Source organism: Streptopelia decaocto, assembly GCF_964273445.1.
Source record: "Streptopelia decaocto genome assembly, chromosome: 7".
Classification (NCBI taxonomy): Eukaryota; Metazoa; Chordata; class Aves; order Columbiformes; family Columbidae; genus Streptopelia; species Streptopelia decaocto.
In genome coordinates, this window is record NC_138661.1 from 39,203,551 (window position 1) to 39,229,084 (window position 25,534).

General features: G+C 41.9%; 1 protein-coding gene across 2 annotated transcripts in view; it reads left to right on the forward strand.

Moving 5' to 3' along the window:
* Positions 1 to 25,534, forward strand: part of UBR1 (ubiquitin protein ligase E3 component n-recognin 1) — a 124,825-nt gene that overhangs the window by 10,650 nt on the left and 88,641 nt on the right. The window contains exons 2-10 of one of the 2 annotated variants that reach the window (XM_082057762.1): positions 701 to 957; positions 3,060 to 3,138; positions 5,222 to 5,332; positions 11,760 to 11,890; positions 12,400 to 12,538; positions 14,112 to 14,174; positions 14,498 to 14,621; positions 16,561 to 16,668; positions 17,118 to 17,206. In XM_082057762.1, coding sequence (XP_081913888.1) covers positions 701 to 957; positions 3,060 to 3,138; positions 5,222 to 5,332; positions 11,760 to 11,890; positions 12,400 to 12,538; positions 14,112 to 14,174; positions 14,498 to 14,621; positions 16,561 to 16,668; positions 17,118 to 17,206 — 1,101 coding nt within the window. Of the gene's footprint in view, positions 1 to 700; positions 958 to 3,059; positions 3,139 to 5,221; positions 5,333 to 11,759; positions 11,891 to 12,396; positions 12,539 to 14,111; positions 14,175 to 14,497; positions 14,622 to 16,560; positions 16,669 to 17,117; positions 17,207 to 25,534 lie in introns of both variants that reach the window. The other variant, XM_082057761.1, reaches the window with a different exon arrangement.

A 25,534-nucleotide genomic window follows, 5' to 3' on the forward strand; every position in this document is an offset into this window, starting at 1 on the left:
ACTGTTCAGAGAACTCGAATAGTTGCAAGTGAAATTAGGGACTTAAATTAAAAAAATTAAGAATCTCAAGCTAAAACATAACTGCTTTTATTAATTGTCTTATAAATATGAAATTGCATTTTAGTCTGGTTTCCTGGGATATTAACCTTATATGATCAGTTTGGCTTCTTTCTCCCTCAGTAACTATTGAACCTTGATGACCAGTTTCAACAAGATTTTACAGAAGGGTAACAATTTTAAAGATTATTAAGTTGCTGCATGTTTTATGACTATCAGCAGGCTAAGGAGGGAATCCCAAACTCATTTCCCAGCTAAGACGGGGACACCCTCTGGTGCTGCTGCTCTTTCCGTTTGTCAGCAGCTGAACAGACATGAAGGTTTGTGCATTGGCTGGCCTGGTGGCAAGCATGGAGTTGAAAATTAATAAGGGTGTGGGTTGCTCTACAGTAACTCAGCACTTGCCAGCTCTTGCCTCAGAATGTTTCAGTAGAAGACTTAAAGGGAACAGAGGTTACTGTGGTGGGTACAGAAAGGAAACTAGCAGAGAAATTCTTGGGAACCGTGCTTTCTTGGGTTTTATTGCTCACAGAACTGACTTCTGATGTGGAAAAGAATTCTGGATTCACAGAAGTGCTTAATCTTATTTTCTTTAAATTTGTTTATTCAGTAATGTTTATCCTTGTGTGTACTTTTCTTGCAGTGGAGTGATGAAAGATTCAACTTCCAAGCTACGTTTTTACAGTGCTTGGCAAAACATGTGCCAAATATTTACTCAGCTGAAATGGACCCCTTGGTGGAGAAACAAGAAGAAATGGTCCAGGCAGCAATATTATACCCCCTGGAATGCTACTTGTTTGGGGAAGACCCAGATGCATTCCTGGAGAAACTACAACAGAGTGGAACCTCCCAGCTCTGTGGGAAAGTGTTCAAAGGAGGGGAGACAACATACTCTTGCAGGTAAGAATGGAGGTAGACTATCAAGAATGTTCTGATGTGAGGGAATGCAGCAAAGTAGTTTAATAAAATCAGTTGAGTTGCTAACTAGTTATCGCTTGTGTCATGGTAGGTCTTTGCTTAGCTGACAGTGGCATTTGATTCACATTTCAAACCACTTTAGAGGGAGGAAAATTGCATATGAAAAGCAAGCTCTGGCAGAGAAATGGGGAAGGGAATGGAGAGGATACTAAAGGTACTGAAAGCCGTTGGTTAAAAAGATTGGATGATAGGATATGGGTATGGGCTCTGTACCTGAATTGGGGGAGAACAGGCATAAAAATCTGTGCACTGTACAATATTAACCTGTTCAAAGTCCAAAACAGAATCCAGCATTTCTGAGCATCATCAGTCCTTTGCTTAAGCAATAGCTTTGTGACCAATGGTCATGTTTTCGCCTTCTTTCTCATCCAGGAGCATATTAAAGATGGCAGCCCATTGATTTGATAGAATGTATTTTATTAATTCATATTAATACAAATAATTAATATGAATAGTATGATTAATAACAATATAAAAAAGCCAGAGGTCTTTCTCATGGATGTAAAAATTCAACTGTGCATACTATTAATATGATGCTATTGCTATACTTTATTGTAGTTTTCAGTTTATTTCAAAAACCTAGAAAATTTCATCAGAAATACCAAAAGCGTATTATTAAGGATGAAGAATAAATATTATTATGGATAAAAAATCCAGCCCTCAGAATTTTGGAAATGTCAAAATGAAAGCTCTCTGTAAACTTTATGAATTACACTGTAAGGTTGTAATGAATTGCAAACTCTTCAGCTTTTTTTAGGAGTAAGTTAGTGTTGTGTGTGAAAGGAGAATGGTGTTTGAGTAAGTCCTTACGTGTTTGTTAGAAAGCGTATAGTGAATGCAACATAGGATTGTGTGAAGGAAAAGGATGGTCAAGGCCATTTAGTGCTGCTGTAACAGGAATAATTCTGTTCCTACCTTTGCAGAGTTCTTGTATGATAGCAGGCAAAAAGATAATGCTGTATTTCCTGGAGGCGGGCTCTTCTTTTTTTTTAGAGTTCCTGTCTTGCAAAAATGAGGTAGTATTTATGCAAGATGCTGTACTTACTACAACTGAAGCTGAATATATGTTTGCTTTAGGCTTCTAAAATGCTAAAAATAATAGATACTCTGAAATACAAAATTCTAAATGTCTTGGATTGGGCATTCAAATCTAGTAGGCACTTCTGGCTTAATTTTTCTTACTTTTAACTTGTCTTGCAGTACAATAATTTAATTCTTCACTAACCTGTACTTATTATCATAATGATAATTATAATCTAAAGATTTGAAAGGAAATTCGTTCTGTAGTAAGAATTACCATACTGTTTTTGTTGTATTGTAAAGGAGGCTTGAACTAGGTGTTGAACAATGTCATAAAACAGAAAACTTGATGTATTGTCATTTAATACCTGTCATTTACATTTTGCGTAGAATGAAACAGCACTTTAAAAAGACTGACCATGTTTTAAGGGGTGGGGAAAGCAATGTCAAAAACCATAGGTATGTGTAGCATAGAAAAAAATGAAATTAGATTGCCCATAAGTATCATTCTGGATTTTCAGGTATTCGAATGCATGACTCAAACTGTTGAAACTAAATTTCAAGGTATACATTCTTTGGCTTGTTTTGTAAAGGAATTGTCTTTAGATTTTAACTTGTGTTTTGAAAGTTACAAATATAACCTAGCAGAAGTGTAGCAAAAGCTTCATTAGCAAACTGGCTACAGTTGTTGAAAACAACAATAATGGAGGTTACCTCAGAGTCATGGTTTTTAATAGCTGCTTATTCTTAGCAAAACAGAAGTATGTTAGCAACAAGTTTTGAAAGTGGGAATCAAGCATGTTTCTGTTTGAGTACATGGTTCAAGCCTAACTAGATTTGCTTTCTCCACATCATTTTGTTTCTGTGATGTGGAGTAGCCAATGCTTTTATAATTTGAATTTGGTTTTAATATCTGTTTTGTTTTCAGAGCAGGATTTTCTTTTGTGCATGAAAAATCTATGTGCTTGTTTTAGAAAGTTTTTGAGTTCCCATTTTTGTTGCAGAGACTGTGCAGTTGATCCAACTTGTGTGCTCTGTATGGACTGCTTCCAGAATAGCATTCACAAGAACCACCGGTACAAGGTAGAAAAATATTATATTAAGAAACTGTATTTGTAGCTTCAGAAAAGATTATATAATAAACTGCAAATAAAACACTAGTAGTTTTTAGTAAAAAAAAAAAATCTAGGATTTACTAATTAGTTAATTATCTTTCATGTTTCTAACTATGTAAAGCCTCATTTAAGAGCAGTAAATTTCTAAGGGAGTGTTTATGAATGCACACATTGTTATTCTCTTTGGCAATATCACAGAAGTGTATGTCAGAGTAAAAAGCTGTGACCAAAAATGACAGTCCTGTCCTGAGTCCTGGTCAGTACAGTTTGGAATTTTAGACTGAGTGTGCATATCTCAGGGTCATTACATCAGAACTTATGTCACTGGTGCAGTCCCTCCATTTCCACTCTGTTCCTCCATTTAGATTTGCATAAACTACTTTGTGCTTAAGTGTGGGCTGTGCAAAAGTTTAAACAAATGTTAAGCATCAATTTTTTAATGAGGAGGTAGTTCTAGAACAGGATCATGTCTTTCTGATATAGTTCTGATAATTTTTGAGCAAAATCGTATGTTATCTTTGAGAGATTCCCATGCTTTAATTAAAGAAGGATCTTTTAAATAGCTCTTAGCTAACTCCCTGCATAAGTTGTCATCTACTGTTTCTTTCCCAGGCCCCATTTTTCACTTGCCCTCTTCACTGAGAACTCTCTAATTTCAACAGCTTTGGGGCAGAAATGGAGAACGATATATTAAGTATAATTTTTAAAGCTGCTCTAACTCTCCTTGCGAGAGCCAATAAAATATACAAAACATTATGTATTAAATGTAATTATCTTTCATAAACAAAAAGTGTGCTCGATCTTTTTTTTGCAGCTATTCCTCTATTATTTGACATGACATCCATTTAAGAAGTTTGTCTTATATTATTGATTGGTCATACTCCTTAAGTGGGTATGTTTAAAGAAGAGACAGTTTGGAAGAGAGTCCTAGCAATTTCAAAATTAACTGGGACTAAAATACAATATTCAGCCCCTCTGTTTAAGTCTTTGTATACTGATCTGAAAATGTATTGCAAATATTGATTCAAAGACATACAAAACTACTTGGATAATGCAAATATAACTTCCATATACACATGCATGAACACACACAGTTTAGAGGGATAAGATGGAAAACAGACAATAATTTGGAATTACAACTGAGCTGAGAAGCTGTTGTCTTTTCCCTGTTTTTTAGTAACTTCTTCAGGCAAAACATCAGCCTTGGAAATAGGTAGTCGGATGGGAGCAGATTTGCCGCATTTCAATTTTAAAGATGTAGTCTAAAGTATACAGATTACTCTTTGTATAGTTTCATAGAATAATTTAGGTTGTAAGGGACCTTAAGGAGGTCACCTAGTCCAGCCTCCTGCTCAAAGCACATCTAATTAGATCAGGTTATTTTTAAATGTGTCATGTAAATAACATTTTTTTTAATGTCTTTTTAGTGGACCACTTAGTGTTTTTGTAATTATTTTAGGATTGGGGACTTAGAATAGGCTAAGGATAATTATTTTTGCCTCAGTTTTGCCTGACTTTTTGCCAAAGTGAAGGGTCAGAATTTGTGCTTTTCTGAAAATATAATGCAAAATTAAAGTTGCAAGAGTGTATTTATATGCTGATTATATCTTATTTTCTTTGGCTAGAAGTGGAGGTACTACTAAACAGCTGTGTAATGTATTATTTTTTAGATTGCTTTCAAACTTTACCAAGTAACTTGTAGGCAAGGCATTAAGCACATTTGCTATAATTTTGCTAATAAACCGAAAAACTATTATTTTGCCATTTATGAAGTGCTTATTCATCAGTCATAGGCTTTTTCACCTACTTTCTACCTAAATTTGTTTAAGACTTGCATAATTTTTTCAGTGACAATTGTATTTCCTCCTTTATTTTCTGCTCAAAAAGTTTACATTTTTTCCTCTCGCTCCTCCTATAAGTCTGTGGCAAGTCTGTTGGTTATGCAGTGACTTGTATTTTGTAAGTAGGTATTTATACTTGTTTTTGACATTTTTATTTTATTCTTGCTTTTTATATGCATGTTTCATGGATGAAACACACATTTTTTACAGATGCATAGCTCCACCGGAGGTGGATTTTGTGACTGTGGAGATACAGAGGCGTGGAAGGCTGGACCGCTGTGTACTAAACATGAACCTGGAGCATCAGGTTCTGCAAAAGAAGTAAGAATATTGCTTAAAGTGAAAGAATAAATATTGTAAATATTGCCTTTTAAAAAAGAGTGCTTATTCCTGTGTATGAAAGTATGTATAGTGTATAATTCATGTTGCAGGTCTGATTAGGTTGAATCAGGATTTTCTTTGTCAAGGTGTTTGTGGTCAAATGTTATATGAGACATCGTTTATTTCCAAATAAAAGGCAAAACCAACAGAACAGTTCCCTCTACCTGTCTTGTGCGATTCTGTCTTAGATTCAGAATTAAAGTTGCACTCTTGCTTTTTGCTATGTGTATTACTCAGTTCATATTTACAAATAATTAGTCTCGTAGTGGTTGGTAAATGTTTAGACATAGTTACTTGATTTTAATAATATTTTATCTTTTCCACATTACTGCATTACTGAACACTTTCTTTTTGTCAGTTACTTCTGGTGTGTTATCTGTCACTATGACTAAAATGAGACCCTACGCTTGAAAACTGACCTCTTATGCTAGGATGTCTCATGTTTATTTTACCTCATAAAGCAGAATATCAATGAGAAATGCCATCTTATAAGTAGTTCTCAAAGAAAATGTAGGCAAATCAGTTGCTTCAGGTAACATAGTTTTTTCTGAGTCCTACATTCTGAGAAAAGCAGGGGGAAATACCTTAGCATTTGTCATTGCAAATAGACTCCTAATTTCTCCTTGTTTTGTTGCAAAAGTACTGTTCTTCATATCCAGCAAAAAAATCAAATGGAAAACGAATAAAGACACTGATCTTACAAAAAAATGAGACAAAGTTTTCCCTCACCTGTTCATCCTTCAAAAAACCATGAACCTTAGTGGATTTCAGAAATAAAAATAGTTGAAGCTCCAAGAAGGGGTGATCTGATTGGCACTTGGAGCTTGTCACTGTAATGCTCACCTGCTTCTACTTCAGTAAAAACTTTTCTGCTGTGCGGTGCTTATCCCTGAGTATTGAGCTATGTGATATGTGTGTGAGGCTGATACCTACTTATTACTTAGAAAAACCTGTAATCAAAAGAACCAAATTGTTTCCATGATATTAAAATACCCTGAAATATCTGTGATAGGGTTAATTTTACTGCCATCACCATTACTATTTTACATACGTGTTTAATACTTTTTCCAGCACATTCTAGGGGTGCTTCCAGAATAAGAAACCAGCACAGTTCCTCTTTGAAAAGTATTAGTTTTTGTCCTTGCTTTCAGAAGGAAAATAGGATATTTTTTTTTAATGGTAGATTCCTGGTACTGTTAATAAGGACATATGGGAGAGCAGATGCAACTTCTCTACCAGCTTCAAAGCTGCCTTTGGATACTATGGAAACTTGTTAAGATGCTTGGTATCAGATTCCTAGCTGATTGCTGAGAGGTCCTTATCATATCATGAGGATAATTTAGCAATGGTCTTAAGACAAAATATTCAGGTGTCAGTTGAGAATTAATTATTCTTCCACTTGAAAATTGTTTCCAGCCACAGAATCTCCATTGCTCCTAGATAAGTGATTACTTATGCATCAGGTGACCGGTTTGTCCAGTTCATCTTTCAGACAGTAGCTAGCATACATTATGGATTTCATCTGTGATGGCTCACAAAAAAAAAAAAATCACACCAATACCTGGATTAATGTGGACCTGGGCACATTAAGAACTTTAACAAAGAGATTCTAAACAAAATAGATTGTATCTCCCAGCTTTAAAATATATGTCTCTGTATGAGATCTTCTAACAGCTGTTTCAGCACTTTACTTTTTAGAATAATAGTATTTTTTGGTTTCAACAACTCTGACCAGCGTCCTTAAAATGGTTTATGAAATGTTGACTTCCTGCAAAGGAAACTGGTATTTGCATCTGTAACAGCATATTCTGCTTTTTACCTCTTTTTCCTTTAAAACAGTTTTTTTCGTAACACTAAAAGTATCCAAAAACAAATGGTAGGAAAAACACCGAAACCTTTATCAAAGTTTTATCCAAAAGCTGTTTCACTGTTGTTAAAAATCACAATGTTCAAATTTTGTGGGCTTTTTTCAAAACCAAAGCTTGAGAGGAAACTTCATTCATTCAGAGTCCACAGCATTTTATTTCTGTTTACAAGAAGATAAGCTGCTCAGAATATACTTCAGGCCATTTGTATCCAATGGAGATAAGGCTAAAGGATAGATCACATCTATAATGACAGCAGCTAGCACAGTATCTCTTGGCTTTAAACTTTATTGAGAACTGTAATCATACCTGTGATGATAAGGGAACAGGGAACCTCTCATGCTTCTTCAAGTAATATTTCCTCTTCCAGTCTCTGATAAGGTCTTTGGTTGGTTTGCAGTGAATTTGTTTGATTATCACTTCTGTCATGGAGTTGTGAGAAACCAAAGCTGTGTTATAACTGCTCTCAAGTAAACACACTCCTATGATGGGTGCTACCTGAGAGTTGTCAATGATAGAAAACATATAATTAGACAATTATTTTAAATTGGAGAAGTAGAAAGTTACTTGTTACAGTAGTTTTGTTGTCTATATATGTGGTTACTGTACAGTCAGTATATATAGACTCTCTAGTAAAAGGGCAGAAGTATCACAGAATCACAGAATGTTAGGGATTGGAAGGGACCTCGAAAGATCATCTAGTCCAATCCCCCTGCCGGAGCAGGAACACCTAGATGAGGTTACACAGGAATGTGTCCAGGCAGGTTTTGAATGTCTTCAGAGAAGGAGACTCCACAACCTCCCTGTGCAGCCTGTTCCAGTGTTCTGATACCCTTAGTGAGAAGAAGTTTCCTCTCATGTTTAAGTGGAAATTCTTGTGTTCCAGTTTGAACCCATTACCCCTTGACCTATCATTGGTTGTCACCGAGAAGAGCCTGGCTGCATCCTCATGACACTCACCCTTTACATATGTATAAACATGAATGAGGTCACCCCTCAGGCTCCTCCAAGCTAAAGAGACCCAGCTCCCTCAGCCTTTCCTCATAAGGGAGATGCTCCACTCCCTTAATCATCTTTGTTGCCCTACACTGGACTCCCTCCAGCAGTTCCCTGTCCTTCTTGAACTGAGGGGCCCAGAACTGGACACAATATTCCAGATGTGGTCTTACCAGGGCAGAGTAGAGGGGAAGGAGAACCTCTCTGGGACCTACTAACCACCCCCCTTCTAATACACCCCAGGATGCCATTGGCCTTCCTGGCCACAAGGGCACAGTGCTGGCTCATGGTCATCCTATTGTCCACCAGGACCCCCAGGTCCCTTTCCCCTACACTGCTCTCTAACAGGTCACTCCCCAACTTATACTGGAACCTGGGGTTGTTCCTGCCCAGATGCAGGACTCTACACTTTCCCTTGTTAAATTTCATCAGGTTATTCTCCACCCAACTCTCCAGCCTGTCCAGGTCTCGCTGGATGGCAGCACAGCCTTCTGGCGTGTCAGCCACTCCTCCCAGCTTGGTGTCATCAGCAAATTTGCTGATAGTGCACTCTATTCCCTTGTCCAAATCGTACAACCACTACAGTAACGAAATGCATCAGTACATTAATATATACTAGAGGTAGCTATTTGCTAGATTGCATTGCATGACCATCTTTCTTTTTTAATAAAAGGCTTGTCTGTCAGGGATTTCTTTATGATGAAGAGGCTCATGGATCTATGGATTACCTCGTAGTTTGTTCTCTGTTCTGAGAATCAAGGACATTCATAACGTAGGAGTTTTCTCAGCATATAGTGCTTATTAAATGAGTTGTAAGGTGCATTTGGAACAGACATTTTGCATATTTATTTTCCAGCATATTTTCTGATAGTATAGCAGTTTATCACATGCTTGTCAAACAAAAAGCACTCTTTTCCAGAGGATTCTGAGCAGTATTCCTTTAATTACTCTTAAGTGCATAGGATATGTTATGCTAGGCAGTTTATAAACTTACTCTGATCAAGTAAGAGCAAACAAGAAGAGGGGTCTGTTTGCAGCATGTTTGTCTGCTATGCAGAACATGGTAAAAATGTGCTTGGGAACTGTCTGCTATTTTTAAAAGGTAAGTTAAGTTTAGAGTCTGATCTACAGAATGACCTCCTTTTAAAAATGGGCCATTAGTAGAGGACAGGTTTCAATCTACAAGATCAAAGATAAGCACCAGAGTTTTTGAGTATTAGTAAAATACAGTATCGGTGCAAAAATCCTAATTGAACCTTAGTTTTGTTTTGGTTTTGTTTTTCGAAAAAAAGTTTTACATTGAGGAGATATTTACAAAACTTATTATGTTTGTAATATGGAGCTCAGAAAAGCAGTCCTTCATTTTGGAATCCCCACTCCAGACTTCTAGGAGTCATCCATTCCTTATTGATTCCAAATTAGTGTCTTCAATCTGCCAGAAATATAAAAACCTTTTTGCCTGAATGTATCATTAAAAGCAGATAATTTTAAGAATTTATGTCTGAGATTAAGTAAAAATACTTCCCAGGCACAATTTTTTTTTAAAAAAAGGTTATTAGTTGTTTTTAGATATGTGAACATACTTTGTTCATTCTTCCAGAGGTTTGTTGTATGAAGCTTTACCAGAGACTTAAATACCTACACATTTTGGGGCATAGTCATGAGAAAATTTTATTTTTACCCTTTCAATTTACATTAGATGTGTCTTAATTTCATTTTACTGTGACTTCTCTTTATGTGGATAGCATTGGAGGTGGCATTGCATCATTTAACTTTTCAGTATTTGTATGAGTGCAATCCCCACTTTTAATAGGTTGTAAATCCTTTGATGTGGTTTCCTTTGAGTTCTACAGACCGAAGGAGAATGGCATGTCTTACTACAGGTTCTTGATGAGAGTGTCTTTGTGCACAGCTTTATATTTTCTTCCAGCTGTATAATTTTTGTGTAATGTATTTTAATGCTTAAAAAGTCAAACTGTTAAGAAATACTGGAAAAAAAAATTAGTATGTTTACAACTCAGTTCAATTAGAATATTCTTAGCACTATGTTTTTTTTTTATTCTGCTCCAAATTTTAAGATGATGATCGCTTTGTTGGTCTGGGAAAAATCAGTGCCTCAGACATTTACATTCTTAATTATCAAGACTTAGCACAAGCTTATCTGAAATTAAGTATGTACACACAGGCATATTTATAGACCATGATTTCATTAGCAGACATTTTAGACAGTACATTTGACTCCAAATTATTCTCCTAATGCAGAGACATCAGTCAGAAAACTGTTGCTCAGAGACTTGGAAGCAATTGGTCATGTTAATGCATTTTTACTTATCTTCCACTGCATTTTTAGGTCTTCTGTCATATGGACACAATATGATGATTTTTTTTTTAAGTAATCTGCTTCATAAATGGATGATTGTGACTGTATAGTTGATTTAAGAAGTTTTCAAGAACATGATGCTTAGCCATATTAAAAACGTCACTCTCTCTGTTTTCTTATATTCGATGTCTATCAGATTGTGTATTCCAGAGGTGAGTTCCCTTAGTACTTTAGGATTAAAAGTCACATGTGAAAAGCTTTATTCTTGGAAAGCATCTTTACCAGAGTGACAAAAGATGAGAAACCAACATGTATTCAGATTTTGTAGGCAGTTTGGGTGATCCTACAATTATAGGTAACTTTGTGTAAATACTCTAGAAAATATCAGCCTCTGTTTCTGAGTCATATTTTATATGAAACTACTGGATTTGGTTGCATTAACATTGATAACAAGGTTATGTATCATTTATATATGCATATGCTGAATGGAAGGTGGTATATCATCGGGGCCTTTGGATTAAAGCCCTTGTGTCACACAACGGCTTTGCAATTTATCTGTATCTTGTTTCCTGAATATTGACTGCTTTATTATTAAGTACAGATCTGGTAATTATTTTCTTAGTTTATAACCTTACTTTTTCTCCTGCTTAAATGCTTATGACCTTTATCTGGGTAGATGGGAAATGCGTGAGTTCACAGGGATATTTTGAATGATTTCTAGAGCTGGGATGAGGTCTCTGAAAAGAACAGCTAGGTTTTCTTGGATGATCCTGTTCAAGGAGTGTCATAAATGTTTGACAGAATACCTACACAGGCAATGCAGGGGAAGAATTTTTGTCTGGTGTGTAAACTTTTAATATCTTGAGGTGTACAGAAAGCTGTTAACCAGCTTTTTAAAATTTTAGGTTTTTTTTTTTTTTTTTTAAAAAGAAGCTTCCTAATGCATTTCGTGAGACATTTTGTAGTCTTTTCCTAGATAAAAACTGGATGTGTTAAAAAAGGTAGATGAAACCGTTGGAATACTACTGAGAGCCCTTAGGATGAAATAATTTTGAAGATAAGAAATTAGGTGAGATTAGTTTACTTGAAAATAACGAAAAGGCTAATTCCCTGAAACAAATATAGCAATAAGGTATTCTGCCAACTCTTTTTTCATTTTAAAAATTTGTTATCTCTTGTCTTACAGGATTCTGGATGTCAGCTGAGTGAAGAAATCATGGAGCACTCTAGGAGAGTGTTTCCCTCGGTGATAAAATACATTGTAGATATGCTTGTATGGGAAGAAGAGAAGGAACTGCCTCCGGAGCTTGTAATTAGGTAGGGGGTATTTCCAGCTTTCTCTTCAAGGTGTTAGAAACTTGGATAATAATTTTGTCTGTGGTATTCTTACACTTCTGCAAACATATTAGTGCCAAAATTCCCTGTAAACAGCATTGTAGTATTTTTGACCTACAGTTATATAGAGAAAAGCTTTGGTACTTCATGAGAAAAGCAATGTTTGTGCTCCATCCAAATGGGAAAAGACTGTTGTGTGTCATGTTAAAAAGACAAATGAGATCATAAAATAGCAGTGAGAGGAAATAATGGAATAATCAAGTAACTCTTTTGTACTTTGCGTGTGGTTTCTGTGGCTTATTCTGGTATAGATGGTGGAGGATATTTTGTGTGTGTTTTGGACATGAAGAACATGCTTAATTTTCTTCTACAATTCTTTCTATTTGACATTTCTCTCAAGTTATCAAGTGAGCTGTTGCTTTTATTGGGTAGGATGCTATTTACAATTTTGTTTTTATTTGTATGATGATATGTTGGCTTTTTCCCAGTAGAGAGAAGGTAGACAGCTACTACTGTGTCCTTTTCAATGATGAACATCATTCTTACGATCATGTCATCTATAGCCTGCAAAGGGCACTTGGCTGTGAACTCGGGGAAGCCCAGTTGCATACTACTGCCATAGATAAAGAGGTTAGTTCATTCTGGATATGGAAGAGTCACTTTTTAATCATTAAGAAGTGCTATTATAGTCTCTTGATCATAAAATCTTTGGTTTTGGGATGCTGGAGTTTGAGGAGAGAAAACGGCATCTTGCAGAGTAACTGTTAATCAGAAATTGATTCAAGAAAGTTTTTAAACTGTATTCATTTTTTTTCTTCAGGCCAAAACCCAGTTTCTTGAGAAAGGAAAGAGCTGATTTATCTGAAGATGCTCCTTTCATGTTTGGCATATTTTCTTCATTTTCTTTACCTTTTTTTTTCTTCTCAGTTAAGATTAATGTTTTACTTTCAGGGTATTTGTCTGACAAATATACAAGTCAGCAATACGCATATTCACTTATATTCAATTGGAAAAATACTTCACATTTTGCAAGAATTTGTGTTCATTCTGGCTCAGACTTCATTTGAAAATCTTAAAGCTTCAAATTAAGCAAATGAAACCAGGAAGAATTCATGAAGGAATGTGGGTGCACCTGACAATTTCACTGCTTCATTTTTTGAAGTAATGTCCTGTGCCAAGACCTTCAGCTAGTAATGTGATTTTAAATTTTTTTCCCATAATGGAGAAAAAAGCATGATCAGTGTTTGAATTATATTAATTGCAACCACATTTTTTTACCTCACAGAAATAGAAAATTTACATATGTTCAGCGAGAGACACTTTGGCTATAGATGTATATGTGTTTGTTGTATATTTACATATAAAACATCTTACTAATATTAGAATTCCTTTTAAAATGAAAGTTTAGTTGTATTTAGTTAGTAGTGTCAGTCTCAATGTAATTACAGAGCTTGTCCTGCGGTGGCAGGTTTTGTAAAATATGTATATACATCCATACTTATAGGGGAACATTTAAAGGTTTCCATTATGAAGGTTCCCTTTGCTTGAAACCTAAATTTTAGATCCAGAGTTGATCAGAATTTTCATTGTACAAAGCACCTGCTACACCACAGGGCTAGGTTATATTGTTTTAATTATAGCAGTCCCATAACATACAGGTACTTCCTCTCTTCTTGTGTACAATTCTGCTATGTAAAGTGCTTGTTTTGGAAGTCCAGACTTCTGATTTCCTTTGAGTGGAATTTGAGGTCTAAGTTGGACCTGTTGTTGGCTTTATTGAAAAAACTATCAAACCCACACTTATAATATACCCTGCTATTTAATATACAGAAGTAAGAAATAGTAGGAAAGATTGTAAAAAAGTAAATCAGAATGTGTGTACTTTGTGCTAAGAAGAAAGTTGATTTAGTTTGTATTTAAAGTACTCTGTAGAAATCCCTTTCGTCTCTTTTTATGTGTGTGTGAACTTTCCTTATCTCATAATATTAAGATCCCCAGAGTTTGTTGTTCTGTTGTTAATATAATTAAAATAGTTTTTTTATAAAGATGATGATGTAAATTTTTATTTGCTTCTAGATGTCTAAAAGCACCATGAGTGACACTGGTCCATGTTTTTATTTTGAGTCTAAAAAACATAACAAGGATCAGAGTTGTGACATTTTGGTTTTATGTTGGTCTCATGCTCGGTATTTTCTTTGAACAGGGTCGTAGAGCTGTTAAGGCAGGACATTATGCCTCTTGTCAGGAAGTAAAAGAAGAAATCAAGGTAACTGCCTAAAATATTTTTCTAATTTAAAAAACAAATCAACCTCATAATTATTAATACTGAAGACTTCTTTGTTTGCTGTACAGTCTTTAACTTAGTACTTCCATGCTTTTATGACCTGCCTGTGAACTTTTTGAAATGTAATTTATGCCACCATATTTGGTATAGATAGGTATCTTCAGAAATAAAATGTAAAAATTATTTATTTTTTTGTTAGAGTTTGCCGCTAACATGTGCTTGGGAGGTGTAATGAGTGCTAAAGACAAATATGAAAATTCATGTTATCTTTATTTTATATCCACTAATATTTACCTGACTCCTAGAGGCATTCTGAAAATGTTTCCCAACGGCCACTTCATGTGGAGGTTCTGCACGCTGATGTTATGGCTCACCAGAAGTTTGCCTTGCGCCTCGGTTCTTGGCTGAACAAACTCATGAGCTATTCAAGTAAGCATAACTGATTTTTGTTACAGTAATGCCATGTCAGTATTTGAATGGCTAATTCTCTTTAAAAAATGTCTTTAGCCATGTTATATATGGTATTCCCTTATTAAAATATTTTCACAGTCCTCCAAATTAATAAATAATACAGTGGTGTGGGCACTGGTATCCATCAGTATGGTTATGAATAGCAGTAGTTTTCTGTTCCTTCTTGCTTCCTTCTTTCCCTGCTTGAGCTCCATCTGTTCCTCTGGAAGTTTTATTACCCTCAGTTTCAGCATCACAGGCCTTATTTCAGTGGCTTTGCTTAAAAGCTGTTCTCTGCCATGCTGTTGGAAGGCTGTAGAACATCTGCGTCAGTGAAAGCATATATCCTGTGCTCGAATTAATTCTTGCTTCAGATTTGATAGCTGTGATTAATTAGACTGTCAGTCAAACAAACAAATAAAAGTCTTAATTTAAAAATTTGTCCAGTAGTAGAAAGTCTGTTTTGAGCTTTCAGACTTTGTTCTCGTGTTTCATGCTCATGATTTTAAAGACAAGTTCTGAATCAATCTAACTTTCATTTCTGTTACTGTGTTTTGTCATACCTGTGTTTTGTGAAACTAAGCCATTATGAAATTTATTTCCACTGTACAAATATGAGTAGATTAAGCAGTACTCACTGCTTATCCTCCTCTTGATAGGCTAAATCTGTTGTTCTGCTTCAGACTATTTTCTAAGCTTGGATAATAAAGTTAAGTTCTTTCTCATATATATATATATATATTTTTTTTATTTATTTTATTTTTTTTTTTATTTCCCCGCCCTGAATGCTTACTTTCTGATCTTCCCCTAGGAATACAGATATCAGAATTGTACCCTTTTATAATCCTTTACAATCTTTTACAAATTTTAGCTTTCTGTTCTTTTCAACTTCGTATTTATTTCACTGATGGTATTTTCTTGCTGGTCTGAGTTTCTCAGACAGTTCTTCTAATTAGTACAAATTTTTGACTGTGTGATGGTTTATATCAGGGTTTCTACAGAAAGTTTGAATCTTATCCATATTTTTCTTCCTGTATATTTTTTCTTATTACTTTCAATTTTATGAGATTATTTAAAACACCAACTGCTTATTATTCAGCTCTTGACTCAGTGAGTGTAGACAAGTTGGTGTCAGTGCCTCAACAAATCCCTAAAATTTTAGGTTTTTAAGCCTTCCCTTTTTAGCTGATGAGAGAAGCTAAAACTAAAAAGAAGTCTCCCGTGTTGGGTGTAGCATTATGGATTAGGAAATTGTTATAGGTTAACTGATACTTTGATATGTTTTATGAGAGTCTGGTGGTTCCTGTTCTTTTGCTGGTTTTGCTTCCAGGGGTAGAACATGGATCAAGAAGGATTCAATACTATTTATTTCTAGGTTGTCAGGAATTGATTCATGACAGTCTGCTTTTCCTTTTGAAATTAGTAATGTAAGAGCTCATATCTGAATGTGAGTAACTCATGGGTGACTGATATGTGGATCCCCGGAACTGCTTCAGCAATTCCTGTATTTACTGAGGTGCGAGAAAATATAAAATAATGTTCTGAATTTCTGCAAAAGACTGACTTGCAGGGACCAGCTTAAACTTTCCTAGCCTGTGTGTTTCTGTGCTGACATAGTGAACTCTTCCTATGGATCTGCTTTGCTAAGCTGTTGAAATGTTTTGATTTTAAAATACTCTTCTCTGTCATTGGATTTATTTAATAAAGTAGGTAAGAATAACAGGAAGAAATAACTAAGGAGAGGGTATGTGGGAGTATGTTTGCTGAGAGAAAGCATAGCTAAAAGATAATTTGAACTTAAATGCCTTTTTTTCCCTTTCTTTTTAAAGAACAAAATTCAGTAATTCTCATTTTGTTGGCTCATATAATTTAATTATTGAAGCATTCTTCTACAAATTTAATAATTTTATCCCTGTAGGTGACTTCCGCCAGATCTTTTGTCAAATATGTCTCAAAGAAGAAGCTGGATCTGAAAAGCCATGCTTCATAAGCAAGTTGATGCTATGGGATGCAAAACTTCATAAAGGTTTGTGTATCCATGTTACCGTAAGCTGCAGAGGCAAATTAATTTTTTGTGTATGTAACAACTGTGCAAAAGTGAATGAGTGCTATGCTGGTGGAGTTACATTTCTTTATATTTTTTGTATTATGGTTTTTGATACATTTGCATGGCTGAGATAATTGATATTTTGGCTATGTATTTGCCTCCTAAATTTTTCCTGCTTTATATATTTTGAATAATCTTTTCACAAGGTGTAATTTGACTATGAGTGACTTGATGCTTACCATGTGTTTTAAATACATACCAATACATGTTAAATATAGAAAAAAATATAGGAGCAACTTTGTTCATATACTTTGTAACTATTTCAGGGCTTTTAATGATTTTTAATTATAATTTAATAATCTGTTATTTTCAAAAAAAGCTGCATCTTAGTACAATAAAATGATGTGCATTGTATTGACTCTTCACAGGGGCAAGGAAGGTTCTTCATGAACTTATCTTCAGTAGTTTTTTCATGGAAATGGAATACAAAAAACTTTTTGCTGTGGAATTTGTGAAGGTAAATGGTTATTTGTTTTTTATGCTATGAATTCTTACTAGCTTTGTAAAATTTTCCACAAACCTGAAAATTATTTCAATATAAATAATGAATTTTCAATAAGCAGAGCTTTGACAACTAGCTTAGCCTTTATAGAGTGCTGGAGCGGGTCCAGAGAAGAGCAACAAGACTGGTGAAGGGACTTGAACATAAGACCTGTGGGGAGAGGCTGAGGGACCTGGGCTTGTTCAGTCTGGAGAAGAGGAGGCTCAGAGGTGACCTCATCACTCTCTAGAACTACCTGAAGGGAAGTTATAGCCAGGTGGGGATTGGTCTCTTCTCCCAGGCAGTTAGCAACAGGACAAGGGGGCATGGGCTTAAACTCTGCCAGGGGAAATTTAGGCTGGATATTAGAAAAAAATTCTTCACAGAGAGAGTGGTCAGGCATTGGAATGGCCTTGCCCAGGGAGGTGGTGGACTCGCCGTCCCTGGAGGTTTTTAAACTGAGACTGAACATGGCACTTAGTGCCATGATCTAGTAAACGGACTAGAGTGGACTCGATGATCTCTGAGGTCTTTTCCAACCCAGTCGATTCTGTGATTCTGTGATTCTGTGGTGACAGCTTTGCTGTTGGGGACACCGCTTTCCAGCAGCCCATGAACCAGCCCCACTGGTGCCCAGTGCCCTGAGCTCTGCAAGTGGGAGCCCTCTGTGCACAGGGACCCCCTGTCCCCGGGGCGGCTGTGCCAGCACCCCCAGCCACCTCCAGCCCCAGGAACCCCGAGCGAGCGGAAACCACAGCTCTGCAAATACCAGAAAAAGTCAGAGAGCACAGGTCTGAAAAAACATGAAGAAATGTATTTATGGAGAAAAACACAAGAGCAAACCTCTTTACAGAAAAAAACCCGAACTACAACAAACTATATACAGCAAGAACCCCGAACTACAACAAACTATATACAGAACAAACCCCAAATACAACAAACTATATACAGAAGAAACCCAAACGCCAACAAACAAAACACTACAAACACGCTAAAATGAGCAAACTGCAAAACACTCCCTCTCTAGGCCACCCCACCAAGTCCATCTTCAACATCCGTCCAGATCTTCTCCAACTAGCCATCCACCTCCATAGCTTCTCCGAGATCTTCATCAACTTCCATCTCCTCATCCACCTCCGCGTCTACCTCCATTTCCTCCACCCACTCATCCACTTCCATCTCGTCTTCGTCCTTCCAGTCCGGGTCCATCTTCCGTCTCTTGCCTTTCAGAAGGCAGCGCCGTGCGCAGCCTGGTGTAACCTAAGGCAAAAGCCAAGCAGAATTGCATTGGTCCTGCCCTGGGCAGCCCAGCAGAGCTGTAGGATGGGGGTCTCAGCACCCCTGAGCCCTTTCACTGCCCATGGAGAGCTGTGGGGTGATGGGTCCCCTGGGCACGTCCCCGGCAGGAGCTGCCTGGAGTTCGGGCAGCTCCTGGGCCACCAGCACCCACGGGGCAGCACCTGTAGCTTGATGCTCCTTTCCTTGCTGCGCTTTGGCATCTCGCCTTGCAGATCTGTGGGAACAGAGAGGGCAGGTGTGAGCAGCCATGTCCCTGCCCCGTCGGGGGTCCCAGGCACAGAGCCCGGCCCCACGCCTCCCTCGGAGCCCAGTGGCTCCTTAGCCCGTGCTGGTGGTTTTTTTGGCTGCGCGCTGCTCCCCGGGCAGGGCTGGGCTGCCCTGGCTCCAGCCTGGAAAAGGGCAGAGGAGGCACGGGCTCAGGCTGTGGGCAGCAGCAGCTGCTCCCGCCGAGCATCCCTCCGGCACGAGCCCGGGGTGCCCTGGGCTCCCCTGGGGACGTGTCCCCCGGGCAGGGATGCTGGATTTCAGCAGAGGACGAGCGGCCCAGAAGGGCTTCTCCCAGCCCGTGGCCTTGCAGGGCTGGGTGGAGAGGCCGAGCTGAGCTCCTGGTCCCCGAGCCCCCCAGAGCGGGTTCCCCACCCCACGCCATCCCCGCGCTGCCTGCTCCAGCCTGGCCGGGCAGTGGGGGTGCCCAAAGCCATGGAGCGGGACCGTACCTGGAGTAGTCGCCTTCTCGTTGCAGAAAACACAGCAAGGGAAGAACGGAGGGACGGAGGTGCTGGGTGTCGGTGAGGAGGGCTGGGTTGTGTGGCTGGGGCACTGGGAACGGGAGAGAAGGGCTGGACTGGGAGCAGGGCATGCAGGAAGAACTGGAGAAGGGGAGAGCAGAAAGGCTGTGGCGGGTTGTGGAGGGGGTCGCTGTGTTGTGGCCGTTGCCGGGCACCAGCGCTGCAGATGGAACACGGGCCGCGCCATCACACCTGGGTTGCGTGGGCACTCTGGTGTGGGCTGCGCAGCAGGGATGGGGTGACCCCCTCGGTGGTGGTTATGGATGCACCAACCTGCCTTTTCACCAGTTTCAGAATGCCAACCACTTCTAGTTCCATGCTGCCTTGAGCGGTTCTTGCCAACCGTCCCGCCATGGCTGGCAGCCACCCTCACCCCTCAGAAAGGTTTTTCTCCACTTGGCTCCTGCGGTAGCTGAAGTTGACCTCAATGTTGATGGCCATCCCTTTGCAGGCTCTGATCTCGCTCTGCCCCTGTACAGCACAGCCACTCTTCCATGTGGGCACGAATGGCAGCGCAGGGTGGAACCTGGATTCTAGCCAGAATCCAGGAAGACTCTCAAGCCCTGGGGGTGCCAGTGAATTCAAGTGGTGCCCAAGTCATCTCCCCCTCCTTTCTAGCATTGGGAGGAAAGGGGGCAGCCAGAAATGTAGAACGCATCTTAACTGCGGGCTTGGTGGCTGGTGCCGTCCTGAAGGATGTTGGCTTCTCTGCCAGTGGGACGTTGGTGATGACTAGAAGCAGCTGGGGAGGGATGGGATCCACCTGCCTAGGAGAGGCGAGGGAATGTTTGGCAGCAGGCTGGCCAGCTTGGTGAGGTGGGCTTTCAACTGAAGGTCTTGGGGACAGTGTCCCAAGTGGCAACGCTCACGCCACCACATCCAACTGGGGAAGAGAAGCCAGGCCAAGCAGAGCAGCGACCAAAGCTCCTGAGCTGCCTCCCAAGGTGAGAAGCAGCAGGCCAAGCACCTCCAGGGTGTGTATGGAAAGTATCGGAGGTGGAATTCACTGCTAGTTTTTTCTCTTCCGTAGCGTTTTGGGGCCATCCTCCTCTTTGAAAAAGCTGAAAAGCTGAATTTCAAAAGGAGAGAAATTGGGCTTTTTCTTTCTGAGCTCTGCAGAAACTCAGCAAGTTGAAGGCTGCAATAGGAACTTGCAGCACAGGGACATTGGCTGTGTCCCTTCCCGCTGTAGAGAGAACAGACTGCTTCACCAGCCTCGCGTGAAGAATTTTCTCCTGCTATCCAATCTGAACGTCCCCTGGCGCAACGCGAGGCCATTTCCTCTTGTGCTGTCTCTTGCTCCTTGGGGAGAAGTTCTTTATCCAGTGCAGAGTACAGCCCTGCAGGCCAGGAGCTGCCGGCTTCTCCGGGAGAATGCTGTGGGATACGGTGTCGAAGGCTTTACTCAAGTCTAATGACACAACATCCACAGCCTTTCCCTCATCTCCTCGGTGGGTCACCTTGTTGTAGAAGGACGTCAGGTTGGTGAAGCGGGACCTGCCTTTTCCAAACCCACGTGGAGTGGCCTGATCACATGGTTTTCTTGCATGTGCTGTGTGATATCACTCAGGACGTTGTGCTCCAGGACCTTCCCTGGCACCGAGACCAGAGTGACAGGTCCCCGGATCCTTCTTCCAGCCTTTCTTGTAGATGGGCGTCACATTAGCCAACTCCCCGTGAAGTGGGACCTCCCCAGTTAGCCGGGATTGCTGATGGATAACGCAAAGTGGCTTAGTGATCGCCTTGGCCAGCTCCCTCAGGACCCTTGGGTGTATCCCATCTGACCCCATAGACTTGTGGGTGTGCGAGTGGTGTAGCAGGTCGCTAACTGTTTCCCCTTGGGTTCTTGGGGCTTCATTCTGCAGCCCAAGCCTGTCTCCTGTCTCAGGGGGCTGGGGACGTGGAGCACAACCGCTCTGACTCTGAAAGACTGAGGCAAAGAAGACATTTAGTACCTCGGCCTTTGCCTGGTTATCAGTTCTCCTTTGATTCCCAAGTTGCAGCCGCAGCTCTCTATTCAGCCAGGCCGGAACGTCTTCCCCGCCGGCTCGTCTCTAGGCAGACGGGGACAGCCTGCTCCTGCGCCTCTAAGATTTCCTTCTGGAAGAGAGACAGTTGTCCTGGGCTGCTTTGTCCGTCAGGACTGCTTCCCAAGGGACTCTGCCAAGCAGCCTCCTGAACAGCTCCAAGTCTGCCCTTGGGGAGTGCAAGGTGGCAGTTCTGCTGAGCACCCTACTAACTTCTCCGAGAATGGAATACTCAATCCTTTCATGGTCACTATGCCCAAGGCGACCTCCCCGTTGCCCACGAGTCCTTCTGGATTTCTTGTGATGGGATCCATGCAGGGCTTGCTCATGTCAGAGCTCGCTTGTTGCTGGTGACAGCTTTGCTGTTGGGGACACCGCTTTCCAGCAGCCCATGAACCAACCCCACTGGTGCCCAGTGCCCCGAGCTCTGCAAGTGGGAGCCCTCTGTGCACAGGGACCCCCTGTCCCCGGGGCGGCCGTGCACAGGAACAGGCTATACCAGTGTGCCGAAAGGCTAGCCGGCGGGGAAGACAACCGGCTTGGCTAAACAGGGAGATTCTCAATGAAATCAGAAATAAAAAGAGACTTGGTACCGACTGTGGAAAAAGGGGCTGGCTACTTATGAAGAATGTATGGAAATAGCTAGATCATGCAGAAAAAAAATCAGGGAAACAGAAGTGCAATTTGAAGTTAATTTGGCCAGTTCTGTCAGGGATAATAAAAAGTCCTTCTTCAAATATGTTAATAACAAAAGGAGGGGCAAGGAAAGCCTCCATTCTCTGGTGGACTTTGAGGGAAATATAGTTAAGAAAGATGAGGAGAAAGCGTAGGTACTTAATACCTGCTTTGCCTCAGTTTTTACCAGTAAGACAGGTGGCCCTCAGGACAACTCATCCCTGGAGGTGGTTGACGGACATAGGAAGCCAAATAGGCCCCTTGTATTCCAGGAGGAAAGAGTTGGTGATTTACTGAGCCATCTGGATCCTCACAAGTCTATGGGACCAGATGGGATCCATCCTAGGGTGATGAGGGAGCTAGCAGAAGAACTCGCCAAGCCGCTCTCCATCATCTTCCAACAGTCCTGGCTCACTGGGGAGGTCCCATATGATTGGAAATTGGCCAATGTTACCCCAGTCCACAAAAAGGGCTGCAAAGCTGACCCTGGCAACTACAGGCCTGTCAGCCTGACCTCGGTGCCTGGCAGGGTTATGGAGCAGATCATCCTGAATGGAATCACGCAGCACCTTCAGGATGGACAAGGGATCAGAGCCAGCCAGCATGGGTTTAGGAGGGGCAGGTCCTGTCTGACCAACCTGATCTCCTTTTATGATCAGGTGACCCACCTGGTGGATGAGGGGAAAGCCGTGGATGTGGTCTATCTGGACTTCAGCAAGGCCTTTGACACTGTCTCCCATAATATACTCGAGCAAAAGTTGGTAGCCCATGGCTTGGACAAGTGTACTCTACGCTGGGTTAAGAACTGGCTGGAGGGCTGGGCCCAGAGGGTGCTGGTGAATGGGGCCGCATCCAGCTGGCGGTGGTGTCACTAGTGGTGTCCCCAGGTGTCAGGGTTGGGTCCAGTCCTATTTAACATCTTTATTGACGATTTAGATGAGGGGATTGAGACCATCATCAGCAAATTTGCTGATGGCACCAAGTTGGGAGGGAGTGTCGACCTGCTGGAGGGCAGGACGCGCTCTGCAGAGGGATCTGGGTAGACTGGAAAAATGGGCTGATTCCAATGGGATGAAGTTCAATAAAGCCAAGTGCCGGGTACTGCACTTTGGTCACAACGACCCCCTGCAGCGCTCCAGGCTGGGCGCAGAGTGGCTGGAGGGCAGTCAGGCAGAAAGGGACCTGGGGGTACTAATTGACAGGAAGCTCAACATGAGCCAACAGTGTGCCCAGGTGGCCAAGAAGGCCAGTGGTGTCCTGTCCTGTATCAAAACCAGCGTGGTCAGCAGGACAAGGGCAGTGACCCCTCCCCTGTACTCTGCACTGGGGAGGCCACACCTGGAGTATTGTGTTCAGTTCTGGGCCCCTCAGCTCAGGAAAGAGATTGAAGTGCTGGAACGGGTCCAGAGAAGAGCAACAAGACTGGTGAAGGGACTTGAACATAAGACCTATGGGGAGAGGCTGAGGGACCTGGGCTTGTTCAGTCTGGAGAAGAGGAGGCTCAGAGGTGACCTCATCACTCTCTAGAACTACCTGAAGGGAAGTTATAGCCAGGTGGGGATTGGTCTCTTCTCCCAGGCAGTTAGCAACAGGACAAGGGGGCATGGGCTTAAACTCTGCCAGGGGAAATTTAGGCTGGATATTAGAAAAAAATTCTTCACAGAGAGAGTGGTCAGGCATTGGAATGGCCTTGCCCAGGGAGGTGGTGGACTCGCCGTCCCTGGAGGTTTTTAAACTGAGACTGAACATGGCACTTAGTGCCATGATCTAGTAAACGGACTAGAGTGGACTCGATGATCTCTGAGGTCTTTTCCAACCCAGTCGATTCTGTGATTCTGTGGTGACAGCTTTGCTGTTGGGGACACCGCTTTCCAGCAGCCCATGAACCAGCCCCACTGGTGCCCAGTGCCCTGAGCTCTGCAAGTGGGAGCCCTCTGTGCACAGGGACCCCCTGTCCCCGGGGCGGCTGTGCCAGCACCCCCAGCCACCTCCAGCCCCAGGAACCCCGAGCGAGCGGAAACCACAGCTCTGCAAATACCAGAAAAAGTCAGAGAGCACAGGTCTGAAAAAACATGAAGAAATGTATTTATGGAGAAAAACACAAGAGCAAACCTCTTTACAGAAAAAAACCCGAACTACAACAAACTATATACAGCAAGAACCCCGAACTACAACAAACTATATACAGAACAAACCCCAAATACAACAAACTATATACAGAAGAAACCCAAACGCCAACAAACAAAACACTACAAACACGCTAAAATGAGCAAACTGCAAAACACTCCCTCTCTAGGCCACCCCACCAAGTCCATCTTCAACATCCGTCCAGATCTTCTCCAACTAGCCATCCACCTCCATAGCTTCTCCGAGATCTTCATCAACTTCCATCTCCTCATCCACCTCCGCGTCTACCTCCATTTCCTCCACCCACTCATCCACTTCCATCTCGTCTTCGTCCTTCCAGTCCGGGTCCATCTTCCGTCTCTTGCCTTTCAGAAGGCAGCGCCGTGCGCAGCCTGGTGTAACCTAAGGCAAAAGCCAAGCGGAATTGCATTGGTCCTGCCCTGGGCAGCCCAGCAGAGCTGTAGGATGGGGGTCTCAGCACCCCTGAGCCCTTTCACTGCCCATGGAGAGCTGTGGGGTGATGGGTCCCCTGGGCACGTCCCCGGCAGGAGCTGCCTGGAGTTCGGGCAGCTCCTGGGCCACCAGCACCCACGGGGCAGCACCTGTAGCTTGATGCTCCTTTCCTTGCTGCGCTTTGGCATCTCGCCTTGCAGATCTGTGGGAACAGAGAGGGCAGGTGTGAGCAGCCATGTCCCTGCCTCGTCGGGGGTCCCAGGCACAGAGCCCGGCCCCACGCCTCCCTCGGAGCCCAGTGGCTCCTTAGCCCGTGCTGGTGTTTTTTTTGGCTGCGCGCTGCTCCCCGGGCAGGGCTGGGCTGCCCTGGCTCCAGCCTGGAAAGGGGCAGAGGAGGCACGGGCTCAGGCTGCGGGCAGCAGCAGCTGCTCCCGCCGAGCATCCCTCCGGCACGAGCCCGGGGTGCCCTGGGCTCCCCTGGGGACGTGTCCCCCGGGCAGGGATGCTGGATTTCAGCAGAGGACGAGCGGCCCAGAAGGGCTTCTCCCAGCCCGTGGCCTTGCAGGGCTGGGTGGAGAGGCCGAGCTGAGCTCCTGGTCCCCGAGCCCCCCAGAGCGGGTTCCCCACCCCACGCCATCCCCGCGCTGCCTGCTCCAGCCTGGCCGGGCAGTGGGGGTGCCCAAAGCCGTGGAGCGGGACCGTACCTGGAGTAGTCGCCTTCTCGTTGCAGAAAACACAGCAAGGGAAGAACGGAGGGACGGAGGTGCTGGGTGTCGGTGAGGAGGGCTGGGTTGTGTGGCTGGGGCACTGGGAACGGGAGAGAAGGGCTGGACTGGGAGCAGGGCAAGCAGGAAGAACTGGAGAAGGGGAGAGCAGAAAGGCTGTGGCGGGTTGTGGAGGGGGTCGCTGTGTTGTGGCCGTTGCCGGGCACCAGC